Below are 22,396 nucleotides of genomic sequence, written 5' to 3'. Positions count from 1 at the left end.
CTGAGGCCCAGCAGGCAAGATTTGCCCCCAAGTGCAGCTCTGACAACGTAGGAAGCTGAGCCCCTCCAGGTGGACCTTTCTGGGGGGACTCTTGGGGGTGGGAGGAGAGAGAGACAGACAGACAGACACAGAGAGACAGAGACAGAAACAGAGAGAGACGGAGTGACAAAGAGAGACAGAGAGAGATGGCCTCGGGGATGGCGAGCGGGACTGGGCCTGAATGAATCCGCTCCATAAAATCCGCTCCAGAATTCCTCACTCACCAGCCCGTCTCCCGGGTCCGCGGCGGAGCCGAGCCCCCGAGCTAACGCCCAGGAGCCCGGGCTGTGCGGAAAACCAGGAGCGGATCGCCGCGCCTTTCGGGAACGGATCAAAGGGCAACCTGGGCACGGAGCGGGCGGGCGGGCAAGCGGGACGCGGCGGGCCAGGCGGGCCGGGGAAATTGGGGCGATCGCTGCCCACCAGGCGCAGCCTACCAGGACGAACTGCTGGGAGGGGGGGCGCTGCTTGGGGCTCAGCCAGTCCCACCCCACCCCACCGCACCCCGGTCCTGCCAGGCCGTGCCCTTCCAACGGGGGGCACAGGCGGCGGTGTGTGTGTGCCCAACGGGGCGGCTCCGGGGCGCGGGGGTTGGGGCGCTGCAATAGCGGGGCGCGGTCGACAGCGGGCAGCAGCGATCGGCGGTGCCCGGGGCGCGCTCACACACGTTCACACTTACACACAGACACACACACACACATAGACACACACAGACACACACACACACGGCGCGCGTTGCAGGCCGGAGGGAGGCGGCTCGGCTGGGCGGGCGGCCCCCGCTCCCCGGCTGGCTGGCTGGCTGGCTGGCTCCCCGGCTGGCTCGGCTCAGCTCGGCTCGGTGCAGCCCAGCCCGCACGGCCCCCCACCTCCGCCTCGGACCCGCCCCCGGGGGTCTCCCGGTCGGACCCATGTCCTGCAGCGGCGGCGGAGCAACGCGCCCCGGGCGGCTCTGAGCAGCCCGGAGGGAGAGGGAGCCAGCCGGCGACTAGGGGGGGACCATGTACCGGGACCCGGAGGCGGCCAGCCCAGGTAAGCAGCGGGTTTGGCTGGCTTGCTTGCTTGCTTATGGGGGGCACCCCCAAAAGAAATAGGGGTGCTTGGCTATGCAGATCCCCCCCCAGGGCTCCAACCCTAGACCCCTGCAGTGTCCCCTACAAGGACCTCCCTCCCCAATACACACACACACACACACCCAAGGACACACACACACAACAGCCCTGAAGGGACCCTCTCCTATAGGAGCTGGGCAATGCCCTCTAGGCACCTCAGCACCTCCAAGGTATCTGCCCCCCTCTTCTCCTCCAAGGTGCCAGCTCCAGGGGCAATCTAGGGGCAAGAAGCCCTGAGCAGCTCCAGCTCTCCGGGCCAAGGTTGTGGGCACCCAGGGAGTGTGGAGTGACAGCGGGCGGCCGGTGCCAACTGTGAATCGAGAGGGTGCCACCGTGGGGGCATCTTTGGGCATCTTTAAGGGGGGTCCAGACGTGGAAGGGAGGGTGCTGTTTGCTCTGGGTGGGGGGTGAGTCGCAGGCACCAGGGAGGATAGGATGGAGGAAGGAGTACCTGAAGAGAAAGAGGGCAGAGATGATCTGGGAGATGCCGAGAAAAATATGCGCTCCAGGTTTGCAGAGGGGCGATGCGGAGAACCCCAAAACTCACTCTGGCCCTGGAGGGAGGATGGGGAGGGACCATGATCCCTGGGGAGGATTCCCACCTACCCACCACCACCACCACCACCCTGCAGCCCAGCTGGGGCTTTGGGAGTGGCCCGTGTCTCGTCTGGTCTGTTCTGCTCCTTGGCTGCGTCCGACTGTCCGTTGTCCGTCCGGACTGTGTCCGGGAAGCCAAGCCAAGCCTCCGAGTGCTTCCTCTTTCCCGGGGAAATGGCCTTGCCTTTTCCTCCCTGAGCCACCACCTCCTCACGCAGTGCCCACCTGTAGGCTGGTCCCCTTGGAGCAACTGCCCTGGCTGCCTCTGTGCCCACCTGGGGGAGCCCCACCCTAGGCCAGTCGCCCACCGCCCACCGCACCCACTCTGCCCCTTCTTTGCCTGCCAGGGTCTGCACTTGGGGCTTTTTTCTCTCCCCACCGCAGCTGCTGCAAACAGCACACCCCACCCCGCTGGCGCTGGCGGGAGGAGATTCCCCCCACCCCCAGCTCACTGCTGCCCTCTTCCTGGGAGTAGGGGTGCTGGGGGCGCTCTGAGACCCCCAGAGAAGTGCCGTCACCTCCTTTCATCATCGTCCACTGGAACCTGAGAGCTCCAGGCTCCTAGGCATGCCCCCTCCCCCCAGTTCTTGGATTCAAAGACATAAAGATTGTCTCCCCTCTCTCTAGCAGAGTCTGCCGCCTATAGTTTGCTGGTCCTATAGGGGGTGGTTGAGAGGACTTGGCCTTTGGGGACCCCTTTAGTTCTGATGCTGGCTACTGCATTCGGGGCTGTTCGCTCCTGGTCCCTCCTTGCTCTTAGCTGTCACTTGTGTAAGTCCCCACTTTGGGGGTACAGTGAGCACTCTATTACCCCCTAGACAGTCAGCCTCCCCCACCCCCTCAGCTAATTAGTCCAGGTCTAGGACCCCACATCCTCTCCTCTCTCTTCCCACACCTCACTCCTCCAAGCACCTCTGCCCTCTCCCAGGTGCCAGTTCCACTTGCCAGGCACAGGGCCAGGAATACCACCCCCCCTTCATCCTCTGATCCTGCTCCTGGGGGAGGGTGCTCAGTTTGTGAGTGCAGCCCTGCCACACTGTAGCTTCAAGTGCAGGGTCAGCTAGGTTCAAGTCAGGTGCAGTTCAAACTCTGGCCTGAGCCAGCTGGAAACTTCTCTCAGAGTGGGTTGGGGACCAGGTTGGAAACTCCCCAGGGTAGACTCTGGGTGAGTTCCTGCATCTCTGGAGGCTCTGAGAACCTCAAGGACCCCTCTTGCCCCCTCTCATCTTGTTAGTTCCTGAGCAAACCTTATGTCCAGCTCACTACAGGCCCCTTAAACTCTACTCCCTCTGCCAAGGCTGTGACCCCCCCCCCCATTTCTCTGCTCATCACCCCTTTGGCTGGTAGGGGAATGAGGACTAAATCAGTTCCCCTACAGTACCCCAGGGGTTCATATCTTTTCCATCTGGATCCTCCCGCCCCACCCCTAGGAACACCTGTGACTTGATCTTTGATGACAGTTCTCATCTGCTGTCCTCGCCTGGTCCCCCTCTCCCCACCGTGTCCCAGTCTTGCTCCTTGAGGGTCTCAGGAGTGCCCCCTGCCTCTCTCAGCCATGCCACATGTCTCCAATGCTTCCCTTGAGAGTCATGTCATCCCTTCACCACTCAAACCCCAGGCTTTCTGGCTGTCCTCTCCACGGTTTTTCTGGGCAGAAGCAGGGGACCATGCATGGGAAAAGGCCAGCCCTCTTTCTCACAGCCCCAAGAACTCTGGCTCCAACTCTGCCTGTCTCCCCCATCTGCATGTCTTCTCCCTAAAAGACTGTGTCAGGCTGCCTACTACCCACCACAGATACCTCCTTCAGCTTGCCCTCAGCCATAGGCCAACCTTAGGCTGGCCTGCCCAGGCCTCCCAGTGTCCCGCCATCCTGTGCCTGGGCAGGCGGGCAGAGCCTCGGCAGGCCTGCAGGGGTCAGCGTTGCAGTGGGCAGACGGCAGGCAGGGAGGGAGAGGTGACCTTGTGGGGAGCGCTGAGCCAGGAAGCCGAGGCCCATGTCCCGAGTCTGCCTGGAGTCCACGGGATAGGCTCTGGAAGGCGATCCAGGCCCTCCAACCCTCCTGGCTGACTTATCCCTGTCCCCTGGGTGGCAGTGTAGGAAGCTTGTGTCTCCTGTCAGGGAGCTTGGCCCTGGGGATGCTGTCCCGGAGAACATCATTGGGGAGACAGTGTCCAGCAAATCCAGGTGCCTAGATCTGTCCTCCCAGGGCCCCCACAGACACAGAGATCATGCATCAGGCTCATGTTCTGGGCAGAGGCCCCTGGATCTTGTGGGGCAGGAATTGGGGGGAGTCATGGAAGAGAGGGCAGATGAAGGGTGAGCTGGGAGGAATGGCCGCTTAGGGACAGGGCACTTGAAAGTCTAGTGGAGACCAGTTCAGCTCTCCCCTCCTCCCCCATTCATGCTATAGCAAATCCAGCCCCCCTGGCTGGTCCCTTGGGTTTCTTCGGGGGTCTAGACAGAAGGCCCTGGCTAGGGGGCACTAAGCCCTTGAAGGGGCCTGGCCAGTGCCCCCCGAAATGTGTTACCCAGGAGACAAGACCCTAATGCTGTGAGATGGTCTTGTGGGGTCAGCTTGACCCATGGGCTGACAATGCAAGATCTGGGGGGGGGGCTGGGGCACTGTCACCCTGAGAAGTCAGAGTTGGGGGGTGTCCGTGAATAGATGGAAGTCAGGCAAGCAGAGGCAGACCCCACGCACTTGCCAAGAGGCACAGAAGTGCCCTCCAGGGGCTCGCTCAGGCTGTTCCTTCTCCGGCAGCCTTATGTGGGCAGTTCTGAAGAAAGGGGGGACAGTGGGTGGGCTTCCCACCCCCTACCTCTCTTTCCCTTCCCCCTCCCCATCCTCCTGGGGACTCTGAATCCTTATTGAATCTGATGGACCATTTTCAATAACTGCTTCCCCAGGGGCGTAAGGCTGGAACAGCGGGAAGAGGAGGAGGGTGAGGGGCGGGGTGGGAGGAGAAGCAGGAGCCAGGCAGGTCCCCAGTGTTGTGGGCAGTGCCCAGCAGGTGACACATGTGGCTGTGGCCAGGTCAGCAGGTCAGACCTGTCTTCTGGGGCGGTCCCTGGACTGGCCAAGTGCCCGAGCCAGCTCTTGCCAATCTCAGCCCCTTTGCCAGGGAACCCCGGTCAGTGGTGCCAGGTAGACAGTGCCAGTTCCATAGCCATGGGCATCCTTGACCCTCTGGATGTCCGGTCAGCCTGGCTAGGCCTTGTCCAGCTCGCCTCGGCTGGATGAACTTTCTCACCCAGCACAATTCCCCGAGGCTGGCACTGGAGTTGGCAACCGGCTTGGGACCTGTGGATGGAGCTGGAAGATGCCCAGAGTCTGCAGCAGGGATTCTGGGAAGTGGGCTGGCATAGGAGGGTGGGGGGCTGGCTGGACAGCTGTCCCCTGGAAGAAGAGGAGGAGGTGAATGGCCTAGGGTAGGGACTGGAGTTGGGTGTCAAGGTTGATGGGAATGCTGGGATGTTTGGGGAATTGGTACATTAGCATGCTTGAGCGTGTGTGTGTGTGTGTGTGTGTGTGTGTGTGTGTGTGTGTGTGTGTGTGTGTGTGTGTGTGTGCATGTGGGGGCATTGGCCAGGGTCCCTATGGGAAGGGAGGATGGCAGGGCCAGCAGATCTGCATGTGGGGTGTCCAGTTCCGAGCTTGCACCGCAGCAGCTGGCCAGCCGGAATAGCTTGCTCCTCTCAGAGCGCCTTCTTGCCCGCGGTAAACATCGCCTAATGAGTGCGTTTGTAGTGAGGTGCGTGGAGGTGCAGGAGGGGGAGCCACCGTGGTGGAAAGCACTGGGGGAGGGGAGCTCTTGGGGCCCTGTACCCAGCTGGGCAGAGCCTCTGCCCTCCAGGGACCCCGCCTGGCCCTGCCACACCCTCCCACCTGCCCCTGGCTGCCTCCTTCTGCCTGCAGCTCCGTTGTAGGCTTAGCAGTGCGTGGAGGCGGAGCAGTAGGGGTTGCTGGGACAGAGAGCGAGCCCCAGAATGTGTGTGTGTGTGTGTGTGTGTGTGTGTGTGTGTGTGTGTGTGTGTGTGTGTGTGTGTGCCTGGGTCTCCGCTCAGCGCTCAGCGGGCACTGCTCAATTCTCGGAGTGCCCCTCTGCGCCCAACCTCCAGAGCACTGAATGATTGCCCCCCCCCTTACCTGACTCTGCTCTTTGGCTGCCAGACCCCTGGATTGCAGAAAGCCTGGACCCCTTTACTAGGCACAGAAAAGAGAGATAAGCACCCCAGCCCTGCAAGCTTCTGTGGGTACCAGAGAGAAAGGGCTAGGCCTGGAACCTGCCAGAGAAAGCCAAGCCCCTCTTCGGTGATAAGAGGGGTGTGGAGGGGTGGTTTCGTGGGAGGCAAGCCGGTGGTGAAGTGAGCACGCTGCTTACAGCCAGGTGGAGTGAAGTGGGGTGAAGGAGGGCCCCGGCTCGAACCAGGGATATTTGGGGGGGGCATCTGTGTGAGCCTGGATGAGGGGAGCGGAGGAGGAAGCGTGTGGCTAATGTGCCCAATTAAATTACTTCAAACCCGGCAGTGGCAGCTGCTCCCGATGGGGCCCTGGGTACAAATTGGATCGGTCTCATTACCACAGGGTGGTGGCAGCGAGGCGGCCCAAGACAAGCAGCAGCCAGCCCTGTCCTAGACCGCTCTGGCCCAGCCAGCTTCGGCACACCCACTACCCCTCCCCAGCATGGTTGGGGAGACTCACTCCTTCCCCCATTCCTGACAACCCAGGGGGTTCTGTGTGCTCGCCCTCACCAAGAAGAGGATATGCTGCTGCCGAGGCTTGGCACCCTCCCCACAACACACACCTCCCCAGCAAGAAATAGGACCCACTTTGAGCAAAGTTCTCCAGTCTTTAGTTAGTTTGTTTGGTTTTTGATTTTTGGGTCATACCTGGCAGCGCTCAGGGGTTACTCCTGGCTCTATGCTCAGAACTCACTCTTGGCAGGCTCGGGGGGACCATATGAGATGCCGGGATTTGAACCACTGTCCTTCTGCATGCAAAGCAAACGTCCTACCTCCATACTATCTCTCCGGCCCAAAGTTCTGCAGTTTTTGCTAAGTGCTTGCTGTGTGCTGAGAGCATCCGGGGCCAGCCAGGGGTGTGAGTTTCACCAATGCCCTATTCCTGGCAATTTGCTTCCTGCTACTGGGCTGCAGGTTCGGGTTCCTCCAGCCTCAGCTTCTGCCTCTGTGAAATGGGTCCGTGGAGCGTTGCCCTCTCCAGGCGCGCCAGAGTGGGTAACGCCTCTAAGCAGTGAGCCGAACACGTAGTAAACACTTCACGATGGCAGCTGTTATCAACTTTGCAGGCACCGAGTGATTGACGTGTAGGATGAGGGTTCCGGAAGCTCTGAGGACATGCCTGATTCAGCCCTGCTGGAGGATGAGCCCCGAGGGCTTCCCTGAGGCGGTGTCCTTGCTCCCTCGCCTACAGAGGGGTCATCTTTCATGCTCTGGCAGCCCTGCTGGGAGAGCCCCACTCTCAGCCCCGGCGGTGTGCCTCAGATGCCCTGTGCTCAGTGCCTGTACCCTCCCAGAAGAGGAAATGTCATTTTGGGATTTGAGTCACATTCTAGACCCAGACATAAGTGTGGGTCCAGATCCTAGGGTGCTGAAGGATGGAAAAGAGTTTGAGGCGAGCAACATTAGGGAGGACAGCAGATCTTATGGACAGTCGAGGCAGTGGTGGGTGTTTGACCATGGTAGAAGGGAGGCCTTCAGGAACAATTATAGGAGTTGAGGTCTGGGAAATGGACGTTGGGCCAGATCAGGAAGGTCCTGGCATTCTGAAGTAAGAAAACTGATTTGTTTGGGAATTTTGTTTATTTGCTTGTTTTACTGGGGATGGGGGAAGCACATTCATCAGTGCTCAGAGGGCTATTCTTATCTCTGTGCTCAGGAGTGACCACTGGCCATGTCAAGAGATCTTTTTCAGTGCCAAGGGTCCAAGAAATGCCTTAACCGTTTTACTAAATCTCCAGAGGGCATAAGAGGGACATTAGCTGCTGCTGCTCCTCCTTCTCCTCCTCACTTCTCCTCCTCCTCTTCCTCTTCCTCCTTATTCCTCCTTCTCCTCTCTTCTCCTTCTCCTACTCCTTCTTCTCCTTCTCTTCTCCTCCTCCTCCTCCTTCTCCTCCTTCTTCTTTCTCCTTCTTCTTCTTCTCCTTTCTCCTTCTTCTCCTCCTCCTTCTCCTCCTCCTCCTCCTCCTCCTCCTCCTCCTCCTTCTTCTTCTTCTTCTTCTTCTTCTTCTTCTTCTTCTTCTTCTTCTTCTTCTTCTTCTTCTTCTTCTTCTTCTCCTCCTCCTCCTCCTTCTTCCTCCGTTCTTCCTTCTCTTTCTCTTTGTTTTTAGGTCACATCCAGTGGTACTCAGGGCTCACTTCTGTCTCTGCACTAAGGAATCACTCCTACTGGTGCTCAGGGAACCATATGTGATGATGGGATGTCAGGGATCGAACCCAGGTCTGCCACATGTAAGGCAAGCATCCTCCCCACTGAACTATCATTCCAGCCTCCAGTGAACAGATTTTTTTTAATGGCTTGAACTCTGGGACCACAGAACTAGCACAGGGGTTCAAGATGTTTTCCTTGCATACAGTTGACCCCAGTTTAATCCCATCACTGCCAAGAGTGACTCATGAGAGAAGAAGAGTCAGGAGAAAGCCCTGAGGGTTGCCAGATGTGGCCCCAAACTCAGCCACCCCAAATAAGATGAACTTCCTGGCACTGTGGGGAAAGCAGAGGGTGGGAGGAGGCAGGTAGGGGCCAGAGTTCCTAATCCCCATCCTCTCCTCAAGCCCCCTGCCAGGCAGTTGCTGTCCATCTTGACTGGGAAGCCTGCTGCCGAAGTCCATGGCCACACCCTAGGTTGAGGAGTCAGAACAAGCCTCTAGGGAGGGGTGTGGAGTCTGGGAAAATAGGCCTGGGGCTGGGGCTTAACCCACTTCCTGGTCTTCTCTCAGCTCACTCTTGGTCCATGGGCATCAGGCTGGGCCCTGGGCAGCCATGTGATCTCCCATTTCAGATGCCAGGCCCGAGCTCCCTGTAGCCCTTTCGGTGCCAACCTGTTTCCACAGCAACCAAGAAGGCAGCTCCCCTCTTGATACCTACGGCCTATGGCATAGGGGCCCATTCACAGCAGAGACTGTTGGAGGGTCATGCCAGGGCAGACCCACTGGCACTAGCAGTTCAAACACATGTAGGTCTGTGAGTCTGGGGATCTATAAGTCTGTGGGTCTGAGTTCATGGGTCAATAGATCTGGGGGGGGGTCTGTGAACCTGGGGGGGGTCTATGAACTTATGAGTCTACTAGAAGCAAGGGGGCCTTCTAACCTTTGCTGGATACTCTCCTAGGGCAGAGGGCCAAGCAAGCAGCCTAAGGCACAGATGTCCCAGAGGCCCCATCTTGATGGTCTCAGGGGGCGTCCACAGCCAAATGTCCTTGCATTTTCCCTTCACTGAAGGAGTCTTCTGGGGGTGGGGGCAGCACCCGTCTCTCCCAACTCTCTCAGCAGGGCAGAGCCCAGACCTCAAGTCCAGGCATGCCCAGGTCTGGGCACCCACAGCAGAGCAGCACTGTCCAGGGCCTCCCTCAGTCCCACTTGGGCTCCCAGCCAACCCGTCTCTCAGTCCCGTCTCTGGGAAGGAAGAACTGTCAGTCGGGGCCGCTGCAGGGCTGGCCTCAGAGGGAGCCCCCCTCATATCCCTGGCGGAGGTTCCCCCCCATCCTCCTCTCTCTATCTCTCTCCGGGGCCTTGGCTCTGAGGGACCCCCCTCTCTCACTGCTTGGCACCTGCCAGCCCCAGAAGAGCCTGATGAATTGGCTGTGTGTGCCCCCCAACCCCCTTCCTCCCTCTTCAGCCCCCGCCTGGTTGAGAAGTGCGAAGGGAGAAGGGAGCGATTTCACAGCCTGTCAGCTGAGGCCTAAAAATACCCATAACTCCGAGATGCTTGGGCAGGGGGAGGAGAGAGCAGGGACCAGGGACCGGCTGGGGGGGCGGGGGGCGCCTCAGTGGCATCTTGGCCAGCAGCACAGGTTCTGTCTGGAAGTGATCAGCAGGACCCTCTGGCCCCTGGTCCCCCATCTGGCCCCATAGGCCGCAGGGATCCTAGAGAAACAGCATCCTTGGCCCTGGAGAGCTAGACTCTGGCACGAGGCCCCCAGGACTGGTCCCAGACTGAGCCGTGGGCCCCAGTGCCCTGGATCCTTGCTCTGGTGCTGCCCCCGCGTTGGCTGGCATCTCTGGGCCGTGGGTGCCAGGCTGGGCTCGTGGCCCGCTTCCTCCCTGGGGAAGGTGCCCGCGGGTGCGGGGGGTGGGGGGGGAGGTGTGAGGAGGCTCCACGGACTGGGCTACTGGCAGGTGTGAGCTGTAACGTTCACACACTCCGAGGGGAGCAGAGAAGAAGGGGTGTGGTGGGCTGCGTCACTGACACGTGGCTGGGTGCTAGAAGGCTGGGCATCCGCCCACGAATCCATGGCTCCCCCAAGTGTGTGCATCTACATGACTTCCCTGACACTTCCGGGCACACACACACACACACACACACACACACACACACACACACACACACACACAGGGGTAGCCGGGATGCAGACACCAGAACTGCACACAGGGGTCCTGGGGAGACACGGAGCCACCTGGGTCCAGGTAGACCAGATTGGGATGCTTGCAAGAGTGGGGACCTGTGCAGAGTCCTGGGTTCCCATTGCCCAGGGATGCTCAGTGGTTCTCTTTTCCTCTGGGTGCCTCGTTCTCTACTTGTGCAGGAGGGAGATAAATGTTTACCCCTGCTCCAGACAGGGCTCTGACATACTTATGTGGTACAAAATCGTGGCCCCTAGAGTTAATGCAGGCAGGTGGGGGTGTTCATTCGTCGCTTGTAGGATCTGGTGCCACAGGTCCATAGAGAGCAACTGATGTATGCACAGTCACACAGTCCTTGGCTGAGCCAGACAGAGAGCCTAGACTCCAGGGTCTAGAGTAGTTGAACAGGCCAGCGGTGCATACTTGGGCCTTCAGAAGCTCCTACTACACACAGAGCTTAAAATCGGGGCCCAGAATCATGCAGGGCTAGGTTAGGAGCTCAGGAAACTGTGGGTCTGAGTATCTTCCATGCATACAGGGGTGATGGCCAGCCATGGCAGCCATGGTAGTTATGTTTGCCATGGTAGCTGTGGCAGCCATGGTAGCTGTGGCAGCCATGGTAGTTGAGTCAGCCACGGTGGGGTCCATGCTTTCTAGAGTTCTAGCAGGGTTTCTGTGCCATCCTGCATGGGGTCCTCTGGGACTGAGCCCTGGGCCTAGTAAATGCTCTTCAGGGTCATGCTGATGCCCCCCCCCATCCCTGGTTACCTCCTCCTTTTCCTTTCACTCCACCCTTCTCTGCAGGGTCTGGGCTACTCTGGGTTCCACTGGCTTCTGGGGTCTGTCTTGGTGGTTGATTTCTGCCCAGGATCCCACCAGAATCTCAGCCTCACCAGCCAGCACTGGGTGACCTTGACCAGGCTTCCTCCTTCCGGGGCCTGGAGCCTCCCTCCAGCAGGTGATGGGACACCCACACAGCTCAGTGCCGTGCCTAGGGTAGGCAGCAAGCAGAGGCCAGTCTGCTGCCCTGGGGAAGACATAGCTGCCTGCCTGGGGCACCTCCTGAAGAGCCAGGGGTGACTGGTCGCTGTCACTTGTGGCTTCAGAGATGTCCTGGCTGCCGGGCGCTGACATTGCAGGAGGCTCAAGGACAGTGAGGTGGCCCCTTCTTGAGCCTTGAGAGTCCCCCCTCCAGAAACCCTCCTCTCTCCCTTGGGCTTGTTCTCCTTCCCTGTCCTTCCCCTCTCCTTCCCCTTCCTGCAGACTCCCCGGGCCACCCTCTGGCTGCCTCCCTTACTTCTGTGATCCTGATCGCTTATAGAGGGTGCGTTCTGCCCCCCTCCATCTGTACAGAGGGCATCTGTACCCTCTGCCATGTCTCCGCTTCCCAGGCTTCCTCCTCCTTTTTCCTGCCTCTGCTGACGTTTCTCTGCATCTTCCCATCCCTGCTGCTCCCCACTTCCAGCCCACCCAGGTTTCTCTTCTGTTCTGCGTTCCCTCTGGGGTCCCATCACCTGCCTCTGAACCTCCTTTTTATCTCCCGCCTTCTGTATTCCACCTCCATTTTCCAGTTCTTTTATTTTTGTTTTTTTTTTTGGTGTTTGGGGCAGTGCTCAGGACTTACTCCTAGCTCTTTGCTCAGGGATCACTCCTAGCAGCTCTCAAGGGACCATATATGGTTCCAGGGATTCAAACCCGGGTCAGCGCTGTGGAAGGCAAAGCACCTCAACCCCTATGTGACTTCTCTGAACTTTCTCCTAATTCTCGGTGCACCAGAGGCCCCTGCCAGCCCCCCTGTCCTCTGTGTATCCTCAGCCTCTCTCACACTCAGCCAGCACCCGTGACCGCTCTGTCCCCCCGACCCCAAATCTCAACAGCGTTCCCCACTCCCCACCCTGACCCTTGTGAGTTGAGAAAGGAGGTCAGCCCTGGGCCCTGGGACTGGCAGTCTGGCTTCCTAATTAGCAGGAGTAATTGCCTGGGACAAAATTTCATTTCAAATGAAGCTCCAGGTCAGCCCTGCAGCCTGGGGGAGTTGGGGACAGGGCGCAGTCCAGGTGAGGCCCTCAAAGATTTTCCTCTCCTGTGAAGAAGCTGAGAACCCCCATTCCCACCACCACCACCTTCTCCTGAGCACTGGCTGTGGCTCTCTTAATAGACCCTGGAAACTGCTTTGCCTTCTCTCCCATAAGGGGTAAATGGGGCAGCCCTGCCCAGCACCCCATCGCAGGGCCTCAATCCTGGCCTGTAGCTGTGAGTCTGTGTGGCGGCCGTTGTCACATGACAAGTGTGAGCCATGAGCTGGGCTGAGTGTGGGGGGTCCCGGCCCCCCCTCAGGGCAGGTGGACAGGTTTCCAGTGGCTGAGCAGCTACATGAACAGATTTCCCCATAGAACCATTGCGTCCCGCTGCTCACAGTCCAAGCGTGGGTTTATGATCTTCTCCAAGAAAGTCAAATCATGGCTGCACCCCATTATGTTTTACACCCCCCAAGTTGGCTTAAAATTGGCAATGGATATGCAGTGAAGTATGGTGAAAATAGACAGAGGTGACCTCCCTGTTCTTCACCCCCATGGCCACTTGCCTCTCTTCTCCGAACCCCACTTTACCCATCTTTAGGATGTTGATCTTGGCACATCGTCTAAGTGGAGGCTGGGACATCATGTTTGCAGGGCACTTAGCACAGGGCTTAGGCCTATAGTAAGTGCTCAATAAATGCTATCAGCGCTGGTTGTTGTCACTAGTCAGGGGTTCAGAGAAGCTGTGCTGAGGGCTTGGTCTTATTGGGTTTTTGTCTGTTTCTTGGAGCGGTACATCCGACAGTGCTCAGGGGCCACTCCTGGCTCTGGGCTGTAGGATTCTTACTGACAGTACTGGTGGACTATATGCAGTTTCAGGGATTAATCCAGGGCCAGTGACATGCAAGACAAGTGCTTTACTCCTTATTCTATCTCTCCTGCCCATTTTTAAATTGTTTTACAATTTTGTTTTATTTTATTTAGTTTTGGGGCCACAACCCGTGTTGCTCAGGGGTTACTCCTGGCGATGTACTCAGAAATCACTCCTGGCTCAGGGGACCATATGGGATGCCAGGATTCGAACCTAGGTCTGTCCGTGCAAGGCAAATGCCCTACCGCTGTGCTATTGCTCTGGCCCCTGATTTTAGCTCTATTTTAGATATCCCCCCACTCCCTGTTCTGGGCAGAGATTGAACTCAGGGCCTCACATCCTTTGTCTCTGAACCACATCCCTGTCCCATACTACTGGTTTTTAGAAGGAGGGAAATGTTAATGTCAAGAAGTTTCTAGAAATGCCCAGAAGATGCATTTCTTCAGGATCCCTCACCTGTGGCTCAGGGATAGTTCTGGCTTCCTCTCCTCAGACCCTCATTTCTCTCTCCCCATGGAGCAGCTGACCTTAAAGTTCTTGTGAAGATCCAGCCTCTGCAGCCAGGAAAAAGGGATATGATTCAAATTCAAGTCTGCCCAAGCAGGACCAAGTGACATTTGTTTAAAACACAAAGCCACCCATGGAGTGGGGAAGCAAGAAGCTTTCCTGGGCCCAGTCCCCAGCTCCTGTCCTCCTGACAAACCGGGCTGTGGGGCCCATTGAGGTGGCAGGACACAGTCTGGAGGGAGTTGGAACTGGGCAGTCGCATAGATTCGGAGCTGTAGCCAGATTGCCCTGGGAGGGCTGAGGGGGTGGCGGGGGCCAGGCCGTCTGGCAGGCAGAGCCACCACTGGGGGGACCTTCTGTTTCTGCCCCCACGGCAGCCGCCAGGAGGAGGTGTGCGGAGCCTTTCTTGAGGGAATGGGCTGTGACTTTGACATTAATTGGGGGACTTGTTATTTGGGTTTTTAAGTCCTAAGCATGATGGCACCTGAACTTCAGAGGACTTCATTTAAGAAAAGGGAGTTTCTTTTTCTTACAAAATGTATTATGTGAAGCTTGTGAGATAGGGTAGTGGAAGGGCATTTCCATGCAGCTGACCAGGGTTTGATTCTAGGTATCCCATATTAGTACCCCTGAGCACCTCCAGAGTAAGCCCTAAGCGCAGAGCCAGAAGTAACACCTGAGCACTGCTGAGTGTAGCCCAAAAAAACAAAAAAAAAAATTAAAAAAATGTATTTTGTGGGCTGGTGAAATAGTACAGTGGGGGGAGGGTGTTTGCTTTCATTCAGCCAGGCCTCATCCTCAGCACCTAAGATACATTGGGATCCTAGAATCCCAAGCACTGCCAGGAATAAGTTCTAAGCACTGCTGGGTATGCCCCCTCACCCCCCAGAAAAACAAATAAAAGAAAAGAAGGAAGGAAGAGACAAAGGAAAAAAAGAAATTGTAAAAATGTATGATGTAGGGCTGGTAAGATAGCACAGCAGGTAGGATCTTCTTTGCACATGGCCAACCCTAGTTCAATCCCCAACATCCCGTGGGATCCCGCAAGTCTTGCCAGGAGTGATCCTTGAGCATAGAGAGAGGAAAAAGCTCTGAGTACAAAACTGGGTATAGTCCAAACTCCAAATAATGTTTTGTGCATTATTTTACAGTTGTGAGTAATTTTGTTTGTTTTTGGGTCACACCCGGCAGCTCTCAGTGGTTACTCCTGGCTCTATGCTCAGAAACTGCTCCTGGCAGGCTCAGGGGACCATATGGGATGCAGAGATTTGAACCACCATCCTTCTGCATGAAAGACAAATGCTCTACCTCCATGCTATCTCTGCAGCCCCGAGAATTTATGTTTATAGTGGCTCTATAGTAGTTCCGGGGACCAGGACAATCCTGGGCCTTAACGTCTGGTGCTTGGACCCAGAAGGATGTGGTGCTGCTTGGGAGGGGGTCATCTGAGTCACTGGGGGGGTCATGAGCCCAAATCAGAGACCCCTCCAACAAGGCATGACTCCAGCCTCTGAGTTTTCTCCCCAGAAGTGGGAAGTGGATTCTCTAGGTCTGCTGGCCTCTGCCACAACTTCAGCTTGGGGCTGACCAGAGAGGAAGAAATGTATAGCCAGCATGCCACCATATTCTGGGCGAGGTGGGGGGGTGGGTCTGGTCACTAGGGTGCCATTTATGAAGCTCCAGGGGAAAGGACCCAGCACAGGCGCCCAATTCTGTTTCAGCACCAAGGACAATTCCAGCAACTGTGATTTCAGCACCATGGTCAAGGTCAGAACTCAGATGACACAGCTATGGCCAAGCTTTGAGCATTGACTTCAGTGACCCCTTCCTTTTTCTTTTTTGTTAGTTTGGTTTTTGTTTTGGGGTCACACCTAGTGGCTCTCAGGGGTTACTCCTGGCTCTGCACTCAGAAGTAGCCCCTGGCAGGCTCGGGGGACCATAAGGGTTGCTGGGAATCAAATCGAGGTCCGTCGGGGTTGGCCACGTGCAAGGCAAACACCCTACCTCTGTGTTGTCACTCTGGCCCCCCTTCCTGTTTCTGATAGTGCAAAGGAGACCCTGGAACATGGCAGAAAGGCACCTCTGAGCATGAATCCTAGACACTTCGTTCCAATCAAAAGACTGGTCATAGTGGGTTTAGTGAGATGCCAAGGGCCACGCAGACACCGCAACCCAAGGGTTACAGAATCAGATTTGGATCCTCAAGTAGTCCCTCTGGAACCCACCACTAATTTTCATCTTGCCCATCATTTCCGGGAACCTTCAGTGTCACTCCTGAAAAGCCCTGAGCTGGCTGAAGATTGAGGGCCCCTTCCAGCCCCCACTGGAAGCTCAAGGGAGTGCGGGGGACGCTGGGAATGTCAGGATGGAAGATTCCCAGCCTCGGAGGTGGCGGCTTTCGGGGCTCTGAGCCCCAGGTGGGAGGGTGGCGGGGCAGGCCAGGTGCCCCCACCTTTGCAAGGGAGCCTGTGAAGTGTGGGGGGAGCAGGATTGAGACATCAGCTTGAGGGACGCTCAAGAGCCCTGAGATCCTCAAATCGAATGGAGCGCCCCGTTCCAGCGGCAGCTCTGTGCGGCCGTGTATTATTAATAACAATAAGATGCTGATTTAGGCCAAGGCACAACAATGCATTATTCATAGGAGTAACTGGTGGTCAAGGCCTACACTTAATCATCACACATCCCTGATCCTGTCCCCTGCTCCATGCTCCTGGCAGAGATGGCCTTCAACCCAACCCCTTCTTTCCTGGCCCCCCACTACTCTAATAAATAGTCTTTGGAGCACCACAAAAAACTCCTCCACTCGGGAATTGAGGGGGGAGGGAGAGTCTCAGGATCCTGTTAACTCTTTTCTTATTTGATTTTTTTTGAGAGGAGGCTGTACCGAATATTGTTCAGGGGTCACCCCTGGTTCTCCCCTTAGGAATCACTCCTGGTGTTTAGAAAGTTGCCATTATGCAGCAGGTTATTGCAGTAATCTGCAAGTCTGCCTGCTGCTCAGCAGCTGCAAGGATGCAGAGGCCCAAGGCTGTCAGGGCCCAGTGCTATGAGGTGCTGTGGGCCTGGGCTATTGGGTGAGGCCTTGTGCCCACCAGGGACGCTAACTTGTAGAGACCCCCCCTGTTTGGGATTAAGAAAGAGAAAAGAGAGAGGGAAAAAGCAAGTATATTTCTTATTCCTCTTGGAGTCTGAGCCTGCCACTGCTGCCCAGAGGTTCCTAAGAGAGAGGGAGAGATAGATGGAAATTCACCAGCCAGAGGTGGTCGGGGAGGCCCTGGTACAAAAAAAGAAAGAAAAAGGAATAGATATAAAGCAGGTAACATCTCTTCCATGCTTTATCTCTGGCCCCCCTTTGGACCAGCAGATATTGCTCTGACCACTATCCTGGGTCCCCCTTCAAAGGCCCAAGTTTTTCTTTTTATATCCGACAGGACAAGGGGGCGTGTCCAATGAGAGTGTCCAGAGGTCATGTCCAGGTTGAACTGTCATTACAGTGGGGGTACCCAAAGGGTATGTCCAAGTCCAATTGCCATACATCAATGCTAGTGGACTCAGGGGACCCTATGGGATGCCAGAGATCAAACCTGGGTCACCCACCTGCAAGGCAAATGTCCTTTATGTTGTGCTATTGCTCCTAAGCCTTGTCCATCCTGCTAGGGTCTTTTGACTCTGATGGATTCTGGAACTCTGGGATCTGTCCATGGCTGGTCCCTCCCTCCCCATCATTGAGACAGAACCTAATGCAGCAGACTTCCAGGGAATTGCGGGTACAGAAGGTGGCTGTGGCGGGGGGGGGGGGCAATGGGCTAGAGGCAGAAGAGGGTTGTCCTCCGCCATCAAGACACCCAAGATCAGAGATGGCGCCCTGGGTGCCCTCTGGAGCTCCATATCAAGTGCTTGCTGCCACTGTGGTACCCAGGCACGTAGAGCAGGAGGAGGGAGCCACGGCAGGGCCAGCATGGGGCACTACTGCAGACTGCTGGCTTATGCGGAGTCACCAGGCTGGTGGACGCTGACATGCCTCCGGCCGACTGCTTGTTGGCACGGCTCCTGGCCCATCCGGATAATCCTTCATTCGCTGTTTACTCACTCGGCATCTCCCCTGAATCCTAAACCGGCTGCATGCAGTCGGCCTCTGCGGCCCTGCCAGCACGCTCTCCCAGCTCACTCACTCACGCAGTAGCTGTTTTTCATTCCAGTCAAGGTTGAGGAGGCTCTGCTGGTGCAAAGCCCCCATTGCCAGCTCCTTTCCAGCAACTTTCTGAAACAATCTCTTCCTGCTTTTTCTCACCCATCCTCCACCCCATGCCAGGACTTCCTGTTTTGCCAATCTGGTGATACCTGAAGGGTGGTCTGGGCCCTTCAGAAGGACTGTCACATAGGGTGTGGGGGGGCCAGATGGGGCCAGAGCTAAACCCAAATCCTTGGAACAGGCCCCTTTCCCTTCCTCTCTTCTTCCGTCTCATTTTTCTCTCCTGGTAATAGGAACAAACTGTCCCACTTCCGGGTGGGTCATGGCCTGGAGTGAGGGTTTTAGAGGAGAGAGAGAGAGAGAGAGAGAGAGAGAGAGAGAGAGGAGAGAGGAGAGAGAGGAGAGAGGAGAGAGGAGAGAGGAGAGAGAAGAAAGAGAAAGAGAGGAAGAGAGAGAATTCAGCGCTCCATGAGGCCAGAGAGATAGCACAGCAGGAGGGTGTTTGCTTTGCATGTGGCCAACCCAGGTTGAATCCCCGGCATCCCATATGGTCCCCTGAGCGGCCAGTAGTAATTTCTGAGCACAGAGCCAGGAGTAACCACTGAGTACTACTAGGTGTGGCCCCAAAACAAAACAAAAAAAATTCAGTATCCCTTGGCACGGCACCAACCTTGCTATCTTGGGTTCAAAGCAAATTTTCTTTTTTATTGTGGGGAGGTTATACCCAGTGGCACTCAAGGGTCATTCTTGGCTCTGCACTCAGAAGTAACTCCTGGCAGGCTCAGGGGGCCATACGGAATGCTGGGATTTGAACTGGGGTCTGTCCCGTATTGGCCACATGCAAAGCAAATACCTTACGGCTGTGCTATCGCTCCAGCACTTCAGAGTTGATTTTCTCCTTGCAAGAGGAGGTTGGCATATGCCATACTTAGGACTTACGCATGGCTCAGTGCTCAGGGATGGCTCCTCGTGGGGGCTCAGGGGACCACACGGGGTGGTGGCAGAGCATCAAACCCCGGTTGGCTGCATGCAAGGCAAACACCCACCCTCTACTTTCCTGTCTTCTGGCTTCCCAGAGTCATTTTTTCTATTGCTTTTTGCCCAACTGCGCCCCTCCTCTCTGCCTTTCTTGAGGAGAGTGTTAGGTGGGAAGGAGGAAGGGGGATGGGGTAAGCAACCCTAAGGCTCAGATCGCACCAGGGCTGGATGCTCCACACTTGTAAATGCTCTGCTTCACCCCATCCTCCCCCAGCGCAGCCTGTTTCCATCTGCTCAGCAGCACGTGGAGCCGGAGCCGAGCTTCCTGTGGGAACCTGTGACTCGGGCTCCTTCCCCCCTACACCTGGGACGTCATCCTGCAGCCACCCAAGGGGAAGGGAGGGCGGGATGCTCTGCTCCGCTTGGAGCAGACCTTGGTGAGAGGTGGCAGCAGAGGGGAAGGATCTGGCAGCGTAGCCCCAACCACCCCCAGCCTCCCTCTGCACCGCACCATTCTGCTCCCCATCTCTGTCTCCAGAAAAGCTGACAGCCGCATCCTAGTCAGCCTCAGACCACCCTTCTTCTTCCCCACCCCAACCGGGGCCCCTTTGGGGACCGTCTCTAAGGAGGTCACTTTCCTAAGCTCCCCTGTGCTGGGCTCAGAGTGGGAAAGACACCCCAGGAAAGTGTGTGATGGGGGTGCACAGGGGCACAGTAGGCTGATTTGGCCCCACTTGGGGGCCCTCCTCACCCGGGCTGCAGCAGCTGTGGGTGGCTTGTTTCTTCCCTCTGTCTTCCTGGTGGCTTGTTTCAAGGCTTTGCTCCCCTATAGGAGTGGGGACAGGCGAGGCAAAGAGTGGGAGCTATGGGTTTGCAACCTCATATACCTGGGCTACCCGTCTTTCATTGGAAGGCCACATCTGATGGTGCTCAGGGGTTCCTCCTGGCTCTGCACTCAGGAATCACTCCCAGCAGGCTCAGAGGACAATATTAGATGCTGGGGATCGAACTCAGGTTAGCTGTGTACAGGCAAATGCCCTCCCTGTTGTGCTGGCCTGGGGGTGCCTCCCTCCTGCCCACTTTCCTTGTTAGTTCTCTATTTGTTTGTGGGAAGGAGACTTCAGGCAGTGCTCAGAGGCAGTTACAGAATCTAGGCTCTGGAGTGACCCCTGACTGTTGGGGGAGCTGAGGATTTGGGGTCAGTGGGAGACAGGGCAAGTGCCTTAACCCCTGGACTATCTCTCTGGCCCCTCAGTTTCCTTCTTGTGACAGAGATCTGTGTCTTAGAGCCCCCTGAGGACTGTGTGCAGATACAGATCTGAACTTGGTGACTTCAGGAAAGGCATCCAGCCCAGGGGCGTCTCTACTTCCACTTACATGCCTGGGGGTGAGGGGATGGAGTCTGGAGATAGGGCGGCAGGGGACCCACTGGGCTTCCCTCAAGGCCTTCTCTGTATGGTGTCCCAGTCTAGGACTATGAGGTACCTCCAAGCAATGAGGAGACAAGGTCTTATACCATCTGAGAATACAGACCTGCTCCCAAGAACAGGATGGATAAAGGGTCAGTTAATGCAAACTTCAAAAAAGGTAGAGACTGCCATGAACACATCAGGGAGAGCTTCCTGGAGGAGGTAGGCTTCCCTGGGTCACAGACTATTTTCAGTCTTCTTTAGCACTTACTTATATACTGGGACTACAGAGAGATAGAATTTGGGGGTCTCAAGCCCCTGTGTACTCCTAGTTGGAGGGAAATAGAGAAAGTGCTTTTCGCTATGTGGGCCATCACCACAAACCGACAAAAAGTGAGGTAGTGGGGGAGATGAGGAGCATTTCTGGCTTAGACCAGAAAGATCTAGAAGGCAGAGGCTTGAGGAAGGGCCTCAGGACCCAGGAAACAGCCTGTGCAAAGCTTTGAGTGAGAAGGGCCTGGACTTAAAGCAAGAGGGAGTTGGGGTGTGTCTGTGCCATGAGGGGCACATGCCTACTTCTGCCCTCAGCCCATGGGAGGCTCCAGGTATAGTGCTCCCAGGCCGATGCCCTAAAGTCCTCCATAGGAGCTCCAGGGTGCCACTGTATCACCTCCTCACCTGAAGGGAGGTTCAAGACAGGCTTGTCAAGGTCATCACCCAGGCCAGAGCTGGGCTTGAGACCAGGTGATGGGGCCATGACTGTGCTTCTGAAGAGAGACAGAAGGATGTGAGGAGAGCAGCCCAACCCAGCCCCGAGGAAGGGCGAGGACACTCTTTGTATCTGAGGGGTCCAGGTATCCAGGCGGGGGGCTGTCTCTGTGGCGCACGTGATCATATACCATGATACATGTATGTGCAGAATGGGGGACATGTATGCACATGCCTGAAGAAGGCATGCATGACATGCTGGATGGAACACTGCAGATGCTGGGAGACAAATGCGTGTGAGTGTGCAGTGACTGACAGGGACATGTGTATGCATATATAGGGAACATGTGTGTAGTGACATATGCCCATCTGTGCATATGCAGAGTATACTTGTATGTACTATAGGACACATGGTTGCATGGGTGCAGTAATGGAGACATTTATGTGCGAATATGGGAAACGTGTAAATGTACTGGGAGATGTGTATGCAGCGATGGAGACGTGTATATGTGCCTGGGCGAGAGCATGGTGTCCGTGCCAGTACTGATCTTGTGTCCTGCACATGAGAACCTGCTGCTGTCTTTGTCCCCCCCCCCCACCAGCTCTCCTGTCTCAGAAGTCCCTTCCCTCTCAGCGTCTCCCCGGGGCATCCTAGCAGCCAGCAGCCCTGTTTGATTCTATTCATCCATAAATCATGACCCGCTGAGAGATGTGGATGGGGGTGGGGACTAAGCCAATGGGGAGGGGGCGGGCCTGCTGCTCACCCTAAGCCTGGCCTCCTGCTGCCACCCACCTGCCTGCCCCAGCTCTGCCCACTCCCTGCCAGGTCCTGGGTGGGAAATAGGGGAGTGGGCCGGGGAGGCCACAAACTGAGCAAGATGTGAGCCCCAGGCTCTGCAACCCTGCAGGATGCCTGGATGCGGGACAGTTCGCTTCAGTCATTCCTGAGTGTCAGCCTGGCTCTGAGAGTGTGCCAGGCCCTGGGGCGGGTGTCAGAGGGCCAGGAGTCCTCTGAGACCTGTGTTCCTATGCCCCATGTACCAGGAGAAACCAAGGCAGCAGGGGATGACGTCACATGACTGGGGAGGCGTCGGAGCCAGAGCACTTGAGCGCTGCAGCTTTGAAGGAGGGCACAGGTGGGAGAAATTCCTTTCCCACTGGGGAATGATGGAAGGCTTCCCAGAGGAAGGGTTTTCCATGTAGATCTAAAAAAAAAAAAAAAAGTGCTGTTTGTCAGGCAAATGTGGGTATGGGGGAAGAAGGAAAAGATGATGATGAAAGTGTGTGTGTGTGTGTGTGTGTGTGTGTGTGTGTGTGTTAGGAAACTCTCATGCTTCCTTGCTACAATCTCACAGCTCATTTGGGAGGCGAGAAGAGAACAGTG

General features: G+C 56.5%; 1 protein-coding gene across 4 annotated transcripts in view; it reads left to right on the top strand.

Moving 5' to 3' along the window:
* Positions 1–715: 715 nt before the first annotated feature.
* SYT7 (synaptotagmin 7) overlaps positions 716–22,396 on the top strand; it is a 58,221-nt gene continuing 36,540 nt past the window's right edge. For all 4 annotated transcript variants that reach the window (XM_049779628.1, XM_049779626.1, XM_049779627.1 and 1 more), the window contains exon 1: positions 716–1,068. In XM_049779628.1, the coding sequence (XP_049635585.1) occupies positions 1,038–1,068 (31 nt within the window). In that variant the 5' untranslated portion in view covers positions 716–1,037. The remainder of the gene's footprint in view (positions 1,069–22,396) is intronic.

Source organism: Suncus etruscus, chromosome 9 (assembly GCF_024139225.1).
Source record: "Suncus etruscus isolate mSunEtr1 chromosome 9, mSunEtr1.pri.cur, whole genome shotgun sequence".
NCBI classification, from domain to species: Eukaryota; Metazoa; Chordata; class Mammalia; order Eulipotyphla; family Soricidae; genus Suncus; species Suncus etruscus.
This window is presented reverse-complemented; position numbering and strand designations above follow the sequence as displayed.